At 33.9% G+C, this 14,013-nt stretch overlaps 1 protein-coding gene across 1 annotated transcript in view; it reads left to right on the forward strand.

Annotated features, from left to right (window-relative positions):
- The first annotated feature begins 560 nt into the window (after positions 1-560).
- The window catches only part of fer1l6 (fer-1 like family member 6), a 32,520-nt gene continuing 19,067 nt past the window's right edge, over positions 561-14,013 (forward strand). Inside the window, exons 1-15 of the mRNA XM_055216036.2 lie at positions 561-2,042; positions 3,526-3,605; positions 3,778-3,898; positions 3,987-4,041; positions 5,416-5,547; positions 5,630-5,692; positions 5,767-5,845; positions 5,985-6,141; positions 6,475-6,661; positions 6,788-6,980; positions 7,226-7,533; positions 9,807-9,915; positions 10,157-10,322; positions 10,416-10,536; positions 10,636-10,736. Coding sequence (XP_055072011.2) covers positions 2,002-2,042; positions 3,526-3,605; positions 3,778-3,898; positions 3,987-4,041; positions 5,416-5,547; positions 5,630-5,692; positions 5,767-5,845; positions 5,985-6,141; positions 6,475-6,661; positions 6,788-6,980; positions 7,226-7,533; positions 9,807-9,915; positions 10,157-10,322; positions 10,416-10,536; positions 10,636-10,736 — 1,913 coding nt within the window. The 5' untranslated portion in view covers positions 561-2,001. The remainder of the gene's footprint in view (positions 2,043-3,525; positions 3,606-3,777; positions 3,899-3,986; positions 4,042-5,415; positions 5,548-5,629; positions 5,693-5,766; positions 5,846-5,984; positions 6,142-6,474; positions 6,662-6,787; positions 6,981-7,225; positions 7,534-9,806; positions 9,916-10,156; positions 10,323-10,415; positions 10,537-10,635; positions 10,737-14,013) is intronic.

Genomic DNA, 14,013 nt, shown 5'->3' on the forward strand with positions numbered 1-14,013 from the left:
GGTTAGAGTTGGGTTTGGGTAAGGATGACATTTTATGTAACAGAAAGTTGTTCTAACCCCAAACATAACCGACAATTGTAAGAAAATAGGAAAAACTGTTCAGTAACCAATACATGAAACTGACACGGAAAAAATGCGTGGCATGGGCACATAAAATGGTGGGAATACGTGACAATGCCACACAAAACTGAGCAAAATAATGCGTTACTATTTCACGTATTTTGTGAGATCAGGCTAGTTTTGAAAGGGATGTGCGAGCTGTTGACTGAGTAGTTGGTTGCAATTCACAATCTCACCGCTTGATGCAGCTAAAAATCTACACAGTGGACTTTTATTAATACTTCGAAGACTTTGAATAAACAACTACACTGTAAAGAAAATTGCAGCATTTTTGTCAAATCAACACACATTTTTATGTCACTTTAAGTTTAAAAAAATTGTTATGTCAACTTTTTTTAACACAAAACTAAAAATAGTAGGTTGAATTGAACGCCTTTTAACTTTGTGCTGCATTTTTTTTTCACAGTGAGAGCCAGGAAGTTTGGATCTTATTCTTAAGTCATAAAAGTTTAGAATATACTAAGTTTTGTCATAGCATCAAATATATGCATTTTTACACAGTCAGTTGTTCTTCAGCTCTTAAAGATGTTGATTTTGTAAAGGTTAATATGTGTCATTTAAAGATAGTTGACTTTAGGTAATATTTCATCTCTGTTACCGCAACTGTTCAATTTTGGCCTGCAACAACAAAAGGTATGTAAATAAAACTATATTTGTTACTCTGCCTGTTAAAACTAGGTCTCAAAATAAAATTCTAGCCTCAGTTTGATTTCAGTCTTTAATTTTACTATTATTTCAATCTTACTCAGTCAATTTGAAAGATATCAGGGTTATATTTTACAGAATGTTGTTCAGAATTACAATATGTAAGATTAAAAAAAAAATTAAATGACATAGCTGGGTTTCTACAGGCAGGGTCACATTTTAAGGCAACTATTAGTGCTTATGAACAAAAATGTATTATTGTGTGTATTCATTTTTTCTAGTATAGGAATCACACTATACATTTATTGAATAATTTCTGTAGCAATCCTCTGTGTTTTTTACAGATCAAATGCTCAGATAAGTAGGCTACTACATGAGTTTTCCTTTAGACGGTAGGAAGTTTATTTATTTTCTTTAAAAAAAATATTTGATCCCAGCCTGGTGATGGCAAATATAGACTTCAATATTTGAGTTGTTGTGGTGAACATATTTACCAGAGGAGTGTATCCTTGTACATCCTGCTTTTATACTTCAGCAAACAGTGTGTGCCAAAGAAATACCTAAACGTTTACAAGCTCTGTTTACAACCTCAATAGTTTTAACAGTATTTTTTGCACTTTTAAATAGTTTGTCACAATGCTATTTGTTTTAGGTCAGCACTGCTGTCATTATCAGAAGTGATCAGAAAGCTGTACGTTTTTATGACTGAAGATACAGTATACCTCTGAAAGTGAATGTGCTTTATGTTTTTGTTTGCTTCATTTGAACGTATGCATTTGTTTCTCTTTGTGACAGACCAGGTTGCGGTATATGTACTTCCCACATGTCAATATTTTACAGCTTTATACTTAAAATAACAAAAAATATATGCATGTTTCCAACTATTAGTTGGAGTTATATACAGTATGTTAAATACAGGATAAAAGTTTGATAATTTAAAGTTTGTCACTGTAGTGTAAAACTATTAGTCGATTCTGAAATGTTAAATGCTGTATATGGCTTTTGAAAATCCACCCTTGTTTGTAATGTAATCGTTCAGCAACAGAAAGTCAAACAAGGAAGTAAACTTGGATGTCTGCTTGGATGTAATGGGCAATATTAATTTACAACATCACCAGGTGAACTGCGGGTCCTATATTGTCTTTTCCTAGTAAAAAAAATTGACTGCTGAAGGATCCTGAGCTGGATTTTAAAACACTTGAGGGAAATTGTCTTGAATAAATTTCTTCTGAAGATATGGACAAGGATAAAGACAAAAACAGCTTTCCATCTCATGGGTAAGTTCTTTTGCTGGCTTTGCATCCACCTTACAATTGTGCAAATTGCAAATAATGCATATACAAAATAATATTAGATTAAATTTAGCAGATGCTACTGTGTGTTGCTATAGTGTTGAATGCTTATATTGCACATTGCAGGGCTGGAACCTGTAACAAATTATTGATTTCTTACCCAGATATTTAAAAACAAGGCCTTAATATTTAATACGTTTTAGTCATTTAAAAATAAAAGATGTGAAAGAAGTAAAATAAATTACTTAACAAAGCTGATACCTTCATTACCTTAAGTTTTTTATAATTAATCGTCATGGATTATTAAATAAATGACACATGCCTTATTTACTGACCACTGAAATTTATTAACATGTAGCACATCAACTAACAAATCTGGGATTTATGATTCTGGCGATTATAGGTTTTCAATTCCTTTTTTTCTCTTCAGGTCATCATTGTTATCTGTGACAGAAGCCTGTGTGTTTATCATTATAAAATAACACAGAAATAATTTTCATTTAACAGTTTGGGGTAACACTTTACAATAAGGTTGTATTTGTTAACAATTATTAATCTTAGTTCATGTTAATTTCTGCATATACTTATACATTTATAAAATCAAGCCTTTTTATAACTATTAACATTAATTAATGCACCATGAACTCAAATGAATAACTGTATTGACCTTAACTAACGTTAACAAAGCTTATAAGCTTATGTTGTTCATTGTATGTTCATGTCACTTAATGCATCTACTAATGTTTACTAATACAACCCTATTGTAAAGTGTTACCAAGTTTTGAAATAAGCCTTCACCATATGAGACCCTTTTTTAGATTAAACACATTTTTAACTTCACTGAAAAAAAAATTATTCATTGAATTTAATCACATTTTTTAAGGTAAGTGGTTGCAATCAAATTAAAAAATTTGCTGTAATTATGCAGCTGGTTGCCAGTAACGTACTGTAGAAGATAAAAACTGAAAATGTTTAATGTTCATTTAACTTTGAACAAACTGTTGCCAGTAAATAACATAAATCTACAGTAAGTTACTGGTAGCTAGTTGCCAGTAATACCCAGTTATACTGTAGTTTCTACAGAATTTTTTTACAGTGTATTTAAGCTACATTTAAACAAAGTTTCATATTTTATTTTACTTTACTAATATTTTTTGTTTAAATGTAGCTTAGATAAATAGATTGCAACCACTTACCTTAAAAAATTGATTAAATTCAATGAATCATTTTTTTCAGTGTTACATATGTGATGAGTAGCCTTGTACAAATTCCCTGATGCTCTTAAGTTTAATTCACTTATAAGTAAAATACATTTTTAACTTTCTTGCCTAGTGAGGTGTTGCTATAAATTATAAAAATATTTTAAATAACTTAAGCTAATTCAATTTTTTAGCCTTACTAGTGCAACAAGAAATGATTTACAGTGTAGATGTGTACAGTGTATTCAAATGTTGTTGTTTTTTTGCAGCAAAAGAGGGTTTGGGATGAAAGTGAAGAAGAAAAGGAGAGGTAACAAGAGTGTTGTGATCTCAAACAAAGGTGTTTTAGGTAAGAGTGTGAAAGCAAACATGAGGTTATGTAAGTAAAAATGTACAGCTTTCTATGAGGATTAACTGGCTGGTTTTGTTGACACAGATGATTAATACATCCAATTCAGTCCGAACACTAGCCAGGATTTATAATTAAAGGTTTACTGATTTATTTAATCTCTTCACTTAAGAGCCTGAAATTAAAATCAAACCAGACAACACTAAAGTGTTAGAAGCGCAACAACCTGAAGATGTTACAGCAGCAGCCATTTCAGAAGAGTTTTCCTTTCGACCAAACCCTAATACTAAAAGGTTGTTGTTTTTCTCTTATTACACAGTAAAACTCTTCTTTTAATTTATCCACAACAATATCTTAATTATTTTCCATTACACATTTAAGGTCTAAAACTGTGGCCAAGATATTGGAAAGTGATACCAAACAACAACAGTTTCAGGTAGAAATCTTTCATTTCTGGGTTTGACTTGAAAACTTTTTAAATCTGTACTTTAAATCTCAAACTTTGTTAAAGGAGCTGTATGTAACATTGACTTTTAGCGGTTGAATTTACTGCAGTCTACATTTAAAATACTGGAGACATTTTTTTCCCTGCCCGACTCTTGGGTTGCCAGACACATACTGTACAAGAGCGCAACTTACGATGGAAAGCACAAGTTTATCTAATTTTTACATTTGTAATGTAAAAACAAAAAGTATTTTGTTGTCTGCAAATTATGAACCTGCTCTTGTGGATTTTTATAACTCAATCTGGGGCTCATTTTGGAGGTTGCATCCATAGATATGTATAAAGGCTAGATGTATTACGGCGGAGTCTCTAACGTCATCACCTGGCAGCCATCTTACCACGGGGATCTCGCTCATTCGTAGTATTGAATTTAATGGTGCAGGTACTTTTAAATTACCATAACTTGCTCAATTTTCTACAAATTTTCAAACGGTTTGTTTTCTTACAAACGTTATTAACGTGGCTATAATTATGGATGCTTTAACATGTTTCATTAAATTTTTTTTGTATAAGTATGCAGTGTCATAGGTACATCTTAGATGTTTATAACAAACCAAACCATTTGAAAATCGCTAAAAAAAATTATCAAGTTATGGTAATTTAAAAGTACCTGCACCATTAAACTCAATGCTATGAGTGAGCTAGGGCCCTGTGTTAAGATGGCCGCCAAATGCGGACGTTCCACTCAATAGGTTTTATGCCCAGCTGCACTACTTCCTGAACTTTAGCCAGCTTCTTGTTTCCTGTCTGCCATTATTGGACAAACTGATTAATCCAGGTGTGTCTGATTATTGTTGTTGTGACTAGTACTGAGGTCAGGCACACCTGGATTAATCCGTTTGTCCAATAATAGCAGACAGGAAACAAGGAGCTGGCTGGAGTTCGGGAGGTGGTGCAGCTGGGCATAAAGTCTATTGGCCAGCAGCGCGGGCGAGACATCTTTATACATATCTTTGGTTGCCTCCACCTGAGGTTGCATAAATGGGTCATTGCGTTCTCATTTAAGCCAACGTGACAATAGGCAACCGAGCTGTCGAAATACACTATTGGGTAAATTGGTCGTGGGTGGATCATATAGACCCAAACAAAATCAGACATTCTGACACAGAAGGCGCATTAAAAAAAATTACTGCACAGCATTGTTCATAGATACGTAAACTTACTGTAACATGTTTCATAAATATCTGCAAATATATTTTAATTTTCATTTAGTGCAGTCAAAAACTACATACTGCTCCTTTAAATCTGGTGCTGAGATTTTTCATGATTGGCGTTGGAGAAATTAAACTTTTGTATCTTTCTAAGATCTCCATCAATATAACAGAAGCTAGACAGCTGGTTGGGGATAATATAGACCCGGGCGTTGTGATTGAAATTGGAGATGAGAAAAAACAAACCTCTGTCAAAGAAGGAACCAATTCCCCTTTTTACAATGAGGTGAAAAAAACTTTTACTAACTACCTTATAAACAATGACATTAAGAATATATCATAACTGTGGTCTTCTCACTCTTCAACAGTTTTTTGTGTTTGACTTCTTTTGCTACCAAAGCGTCTTTTTTGACAAAGTCATCAAACTATCGGTAAGTATGCATGTAAATAAAAATAGTGAACAACTATTAGATCACATTAACAAACATGTGAACATCTTCCAAAGGTGATGCACTCAAAGATCATGAAGGGCTACTGTGTGGGAACATTCAAGATTGACGTTGGAATGGTTTACGCCCAACCTGGTAAACACATCATTGTTTGCGCAATTGCTTATTATCCCTCCTTCAACAAAGGATAATACTTATGGTGTACCTAAAGTTTGCGAATCACTTCGGAGATTTGCATGATTCCTGCACATTAATCACGTATTTGCTGTGCTAGGCCATCAGTTTATCAACAAGTGGGCGTCGCTAATAGACCCGGCTGACATCCACACAGGGGTGAAAGGTTACGTGAAGTGTGACATTACCATTGCGGGAAAGGGAGATGTTGTTCCACCTTCCCAGAAGTTCAGTGATACTGAAGAAGACATACAAAAGTAAGATCTCAGTTTTTTCTATGGGATAGTAAAGCTGGGTTTAAGAATACTGTATAGATTAATAAATAAAATATAAATGCATATTGTTTTGACATTATTTAATTGGTCCATCTGCTGTAAAGGTCATCACAGCTGGTTATAGTCCCACTAATTTAATGGCTAGTTCAACAGCTACTGTAGCTTAACATTAAATTACCACTAACCAGTTCTTCAGGACCCGTACGAAATGCTGGACTAAGATAGTGATAGATCAACAAGATTCATCCTGCTGAGTACGCCAAAAAATAATAGACACATTATGACTATGCTAAAATTTCTTCTGTCCACTTTTAGGAACCTCCTGCTTCCTGAAGGCTTAAACCCAGAGCGCCCATGGGCTAAATTTTCTGTGATAGTGTACCGAGCAGAAGGTCTTCCCAGACAAAACTCAAGTATTATGGCTAATGTGACAAAAGCTTTTGTTGGAGATAACACAGCCCTCATAGACCCATACGTTGAGGTGTCCTTCTTCGGTCAAGTTGTAAGCTCAAAATCCATAGTTTTTTTTAAACCTACAAAGCAAATGCAGAGCAATTGAATTTTATAAACTGATATTGATAAAATATGCTGTTAGTGAAACTCATTTTTCTTCTTTACTGAATGAAAGGGCAGGACGTCTACTCAAAAGAGTTCAGCAGATCCAGTGTGGAACGAGCAGGTAGTTTTTACAGAGAAGTTTCCTCCATTGTGCCAAAGACTGAAGGTTCGGGTCCTGGATGAAGGAAGCATGAATGATGTGGCCATCGGGACTCATTACATTGATCTGCACACAATCTCAAATGATGAAGATGGAGACAATGGTTTGTCATTTCATGTGTTAACATTGGTTAATGTATTTTGTAAACTTAAAATTGTGTACCTTTTTTTTTTCTAAATTAATAGCACTCATTTTGTACATAAAAGAAATGGTTCTTTTTTAGGAACCTTTGACTGAAGGTTTTTTGGAGACTGTCCTCCAAATAGGTCATTTGTGCAAGCAACTTATTACGACGTAAAGTTGTCTGTAAAACCGGGGACAAATTTATCATTCATTTCTCTTTCCAAGGTTTCCTGCCTACATTTGGACCAGCATGGATCAACATCTATGGCTCACTGCGCAGTTCCACACTGGCAGATGACAGCCAGTTGAATGAGGGTATCGGGGAGGGTGTGTCATACAGAGGCAGGATTTACATAGAGCTGATGGTGGAGATCTTATCTGGAGCTGGTGGTCCAGATAAATCCCTGTCCTCCAGGATGAAGGGAAGCAAAGCAAAGACTAAAGATCCCAAAACCACAGCAGGACCAGGAGGTGAGGAGGATAAGAGCAAGGCCAGAGGACCGGAGGTGATACCAGTGGAGCCTCTAGAGAAGGTAGAGTTCTGGGTTGTTGGAGGCATCAAGCAGAATAAACACATAAACACAGAAAAAAAAGCATTTTAGCCATCTGGAATTACATAAAATGCAGGTATATAAAGGTAATATAAAGGTGCCATAGAATGTAAAACGTGTTTTGGGCGTAACGTACAATAAACCAATGAGATTCTCAGCTCTCATCCCCTTTAAAAGCCAGTTGTGTTGCCTGGTGCAATGCCAATTTCCTATTTAGATTGGTGGAATTTGTAAACTGGAAAACTAAGTGGAGGAAGAAGACCACCAGTATAAGATTGATGTTAAAAATATGTTGTTTTCATTTGTATTCAAACCGTTTTCTTTCAGTTATGGAAGTAAAATTAGCCTTTTAATTGCTGTAAATGAATGGATAGCCTACATGATCTGTGTTATCTAAAAAAATGTACAAATATGGAAGAAAAGGTTTGTACTCTAAAAATTCTTTATTTGAAACAAACAGGAGATAAAGAATTTACAAACATGTGGAGATCGGAAACATTTCAGCACTCGGACAGTGCCGTGAAAAGCATTACTTAAAAACATTTTTCATCTCACCATATCCACAGGTACAAAGTCATCATATACAAGAAATCTGTGGGGTAGCATTTAAAAATATATATATAAAAAAATAAACACAATATTTGCATTTGTTTAAAGCAAAACATTTAATTACTTACCAGGCTACAGGTGAAGCAGCTTTTTACGCCTATTAACGTCTCATAATCGATCCTCATTTGTATCTCAATAATAATCTTTTACATTTCCTTTGATTTTTCATATTTTGAAACGTTTATGTGCTGCTGCGCATGTGATAAGTAAACGTGCGTCGTCGTCTTGTTTATAGGCACATATTACTAACGCGCTCATTAAATAACAAAAACAATATTGCGCCATCGACTTTAGAGCAGGTTTTTGTTGGTCAATGGCGTAGTCTATTTAAGTTGCCTCAAATAGCAACGCACCAACAATGCGCCTGAACACACCTTGTTTTCAATGCAGCAAATGCATTTGGGTGATTCTCCTGAAATTAGACTTGTGAGGTGTCATGAAATATTTTGATAAAAAAAGTAAATGCAAAGTAAGAGTATCAAAATAAGAAGCATACAATTACAAACATCTCTTCATGTACTATTTTGCACATGATTTAAAATGACATCACACAGAAAATTCCACATTTAAGGGGAAAATTTTCATTGCCGCAACGTGTCGATGACTGGATTTGTGTTCTTTTACATGGAAATATTTATAATTAAAAAATCAAAAAAATAAAAAGCTTCAGTGCATGTTATAGTATAAACATTTACAGTAAAGAAACATGTGGTATTTGGTGATCATTGGTAAATGTAGAGACAATAATAAGGAATATAAATGTGTCCAAGAAAAATTTTCTCATCCTCCGCAACAATTTTCAATCATTGTTTAAACCCTCAAGGAACTAACATTAAAAAAAAACAATTGTTGGAAGGGACATAATTGACTGTGACACTCAAGATGGCTACCAGGTAAGCAGTTCTTTTTTTCTCTCCAGATAAAAATTGAAATTTTGTTTGTCATAGTACATAGACAACTTTTTAGTTCTCATTACCGAAACACAAGTTTGTAAATGCATATATTTAATGTAATATCATGTTGCGGTAATGAGAACCTAATTTTTTATAATGATAATCTAAACATTTTTAAATAATTTTATAGGAAATATGTTTTTAATCCTTTAAAAATAATGGTTAAAGTAAGTTCAGACCTTAATCTTATATGTGCAAAAAAATTGGCTTCAAGTTTTGTGAGAATGGACACGGATTTCGTGAGAATGGACACTGGATTTCGTGAGAATCACCCATTTGCTATTTAAACAACGTGATGCCAAACGTGAAAATGATCAATGCACCGGGTTAAAAATAGCAAAGACATTTGTGTCGCGCATTGCGCCACGTGTGTGATAGAGCCCATAATATCTGTTTTTTTCTTAATGTGAGCTACGTACATAAGCCTTGCTGTGAAACACCTAGAGCTTAACATTAATATTCATGACCCTTCCAAATAAGGTAATAACAGACTATTTAATTCTGGTGACAAATCCTAGGATTGTAAATTGACATATAAAACCATTTCTGGATCATGTAGATATCAGAGAATTTAACATATTGTATCATTGCATTCTTTGGCACCTTTATGGTGGGTTTAAAGTTATAAGAAGCTGAAATTTTAAATAAAGCTGTCAAACCTGCTAACTAACTTTAAGTTGTCCTTACATGTAGGCGGGTGATATAGACATGGAAAATTTCCTGCTCTTTGGCTCTGTGTTTGAGGCTTCCATGATTGACAGACGTCTTGGAGATAAACCTTTCAGCTTTGAGTTCTCTATAGGTAAATATGAGAGGATACTTACAGGACATACTGTACTTTTAACACAGTACCGCACAATACTACACATTTAACACAAAGTGGAGCAGCAGCAAAGGACATTAAAACTGATATCAATGAAACCATAATCAAAAATATGGCTGTTCTTGCCACAAACATTTACCAACATAAACATAAAAGTGGAAACCATTCATAAAATAATATATGCTATATCACCCTTTTAAATCTGTACTTTTTATTTCAGGCAACTTTGGAAACCTTATAGATGGTATTTTACCTCCTGCAAAGAAAAAGCCAGCGGTCAGTGGTGAAGATGTGGCGGTGACCACCCCTCTACTAGACACTACAGCTACAGTACCGTGCAAATCTACTACGACCCCTGAGAAGCCTCAGATTGGAGAGCCACAAAAGTGCGTAACCAATAGTTACATTTATATTTTCATTTAATCATTAAAAATACTTTGATCTTGATTAAAATTGGACGTATAATCTTGTCTGTGCAGAAACTACATGTACCTGCCAATCTCAAAACAAAAGCCTTGTGTGTATATTTATTCTAACTGGGAGGATCGTGCTTACCGACTTCATCACTCCAACATGCTGGACGCTATTGCACTGATGTTTGTATGTGAGCTTTCAGCACATTGTTAGTGTATTACACAAACATCTGATCTGTTATTAGTGTGGTTATTTATTTATCATTCAATGTTTGTTCAAATGCAGGATGAGGGAGTTGACAAAGTAAAGGAACTGGATAAAATGTTGGATCCCAAAGCGGAGCCTCTCATGAAACATGTTCTTCGAGAATTCTGCAAAGACGCCAGGTAGGCTTACGCTGAAAAAGAGAGTGACTCTTCAGAGGAAATAAAAAGTGATCCACTTTCAAAGTACCCTTTACAAAGGTTCTAATATATACCATTTATGTACCTCTGAGGTACTCTGTACTTATGTACTTTTTAAAAGGGTACCACCCAAGTGACAGCTAAGGACTATTTTTTCTGACAGTGTATTTAACTGAAAGCAGAACAATAACAAAAAAAATTGTTACTATTATCAAATATATGTAATTATTCCAAAATAATTCCTGACAATGTGCCTGAAATATTTATGTGATTCCTTGTGATTTTAACCAAAGAAAAATTTTTTGTTTGATAATGTGTATAATCTCACATATTGTGTTTACTATGGACATTTATTACACGGCTCATTGGAATGCTTGATTCTGATTTGCCAGTCACGATATTTGCAGGTTTGAAAGATAATAACCCCTGAAAACGAATAACACGGTAACCTGAATGGTGCAAATCATTTTGAAAGGTAAAGTTTAATATTACATAAAACTTTAATATAAATATGTATTTTAATAACATATATGACGTTATATTTACAAGTGATTAAACCAAATATTATCTTAAAACCTAAAGTAAACAGGTTTCTCTCGTGGAAGGTATGCATTTGTTAAAAATGAGCAAATAAAATATTTCAAATCAATATTTAATGTTCATTAACTAACTTATAATGTAAATAACTGTATAATAAGCATGATAATAGTTGGTCGTGAAATAAGCCCCTTCAGTGTGATACAAAACCAGGGCTTATTTCTGCGATAACAACTGGACAGGATGCCTATACAATAACCCTTACTTATATTACATTTATTTGAAAGTGTTTATTTGCCCCAGTCGCAGTACCTGGATGAGATGTTAGTTTCAGGGGGTTGAAACTAACATCTCAGTTTTATGACATTTTATAAAATACATGAATTTATCATGAATTCTGTAATTAAACCTAAAAAATAAGGCTACTAACCAAAAGCACTACTTTGTATACTTTAATATGTTTTGTCTAATAAAAATGTTACGTTTTAAAACAATTTTTTTCTACATTGTCTTTGGGGGGCCGCGAAGGAATGCACCATACACAAGGGGGGGCCTCAAGCTGATAAAGTTTGAGAACCACTGATCTTGAAATAACAAATCGAATCGAAACCAATCAGAATCAAGCATTCCAGAGCATCATGTAATAAAGCAATAAGCCCCAAGAAGCAGTGGGTTACCAGTGCATTTTAAAACAGCTAAGGGACATTATAAAACCCCCTTTGCTGGTGTAAAATGCACTGTAACACCACTGCTTCGTGGGGCTTATTGCTTTTATAAAACGGCTACTTCATATGCATAGCAGGATTTCATAAAATAAAACACAAATACGTTGTAATTATAATAGTACAAATATTACTCTTCCGCCAAACAAAGTAGTTCCTCAGAATCAAGTGTGGCGGCAACAGAGCGCAGTTCCCAACTAACACAGACGCAGCAAAGACACAATGAAAATATAATTCAAGACTGTGGTGTTTATTTTCTTAAATCAACATTTATCTAATTTATACATTAACATTTATATCGTGCAACTGTTGAAGTGATGATCAAATATGCTTGGAAGCATCCTTAACGTTAACTCTTTCCCCATCAGCGTTTTTTTAGAAAAGTTGCCACCCGGTTTTAGTTTAATGCCTTCCAGGAAAATGTTCTTCTTTAACCCTCATATTATGTTCCGGGTCAATTTGACCTGTTTTGATTTTTAATGTCGGATAAACCAGTTAACCTGTGATTTTATTCTTGAAATTTTGTGACTTTTTCTCATTTATGGCCATAAACATGCATGCAAAGTTAAGAAACGCTGATATGTTTTGAAGTGTATCAAAATAATTATGTAACTAGTGTGGGGTACGCGTGTCAATTTTACGCGGATTTTGTTTTGCTCCAATGCAATTGTATAGACCTAAATTAAATATATATTTTTAGTGTTTGTTGTTATGTTGGTGTTTTACTATCCTGAAATGGGAGTAAAAATGCTTCTCCTCACTATTTTGAGTACTGAAAAAGACTTTTACAGACACAGATGGTAAAAGTGAGCTATGATTTCTATTTACAATTTATATGAAATACTACTTAAGTTTAAGTTTTCTTCCAGAAATTTTGTCACTTTTTCTCATTTAGGGCCATTAACATGCATGCAAAGTTAGGATACACTGATGTGTTTTGAAGTGTTTTTTTTTTAGCACAAATAATGATTTTTGGTACGATTTTGATGTTCGCGGGTCAATTTGACCCATATTTCTTTGTTCCAAGGCAACAATATAGACACAAATTAAATACATTTATTGCATTTTTTTTTTGGTGTTTTACTACCCTGGAAAGGTAAAAGTGAGCTTTTCCTCACTTTTTTTTAGTACTGATAAAGACTTCCTGAGACACAGAAAAGTAAATGTGAACTATCATTTCTATTTTCAATGTATATGAAATACTATGTAAAGCTGATGAATTCAGACCCACAGAAAATCCAGAGGTGAATACAGGTGATGCCAGCTGTGCCCCATAAAACATGACAACAAAATAAGCACCATTTGTGTAAAATGCAAGAAGTCAGAAAGCACATGCTTGATGTGTGCACATCATGTAAATTGTGATTTTTTTTTTTGAATTCGTACAATGATCCTCAAGAACAAAAGATGAGCCTATTTAGAAAAAGAAAAGCTTCATTTCATTTCACAGCAATTTTAAATTGTTCGTTTAGGACGTCTTAAACATAGGCATGTTAAAAAAAACATGTTGAATTAAAATTTAAAATCTTAAATGTTGCAACAGTTTTTGTGCAACATTTGTTAAAACAAACATGTTAAAAATTGTGGTTAAATGCATTTTTTTAAATAATACTTTGTAATTTTAAGTGTTTGTAATGTGCAAAGACTGATACTAAAATGGTTTTGCTTATACCTAATTCCTTCTTGTTTTTCATAATGTGTTATTGAAGGAATTGCATTGAATCCAATGCGGGTCAATTTGACCTGCTCCATCAAAATCGTCACAAAAATCGAACACAATACAAGGGTTAAATAAACATAAAATATATCAAAAGAAAGAACAGACCCTCCACTTTCAAACAAACAAACAACAAAAAAAGTTTCCTCCTACCTTTATTTGTTCTCTTATCACCTTTCAATTTTTCAGCTGAAAGCAGAGATAATTCCATTTTTGTGAATAACTTTTGTAAGAGATCAGATTCAGAGTCTGATCAAAACTTACACGTGCTACGTCCAAAACC

The sequence above is a fragment of the Misgurnus anguillicaudatus genome, chromosome 17 (genome assembly GCF_027580225.2).
Source record: "Misgurnus anguillicaudatus chromosome 17, ASM2758022v2, whole genome shotgun sequence".
NCBI classification, from domain to species: domain Eukaryota; kingdom Metazoa; phylum Chordata; class Actinopteri; order Cypriniformes; family Cobitidae; genus Misgurnus; species Misgurnus anguillicaudatus.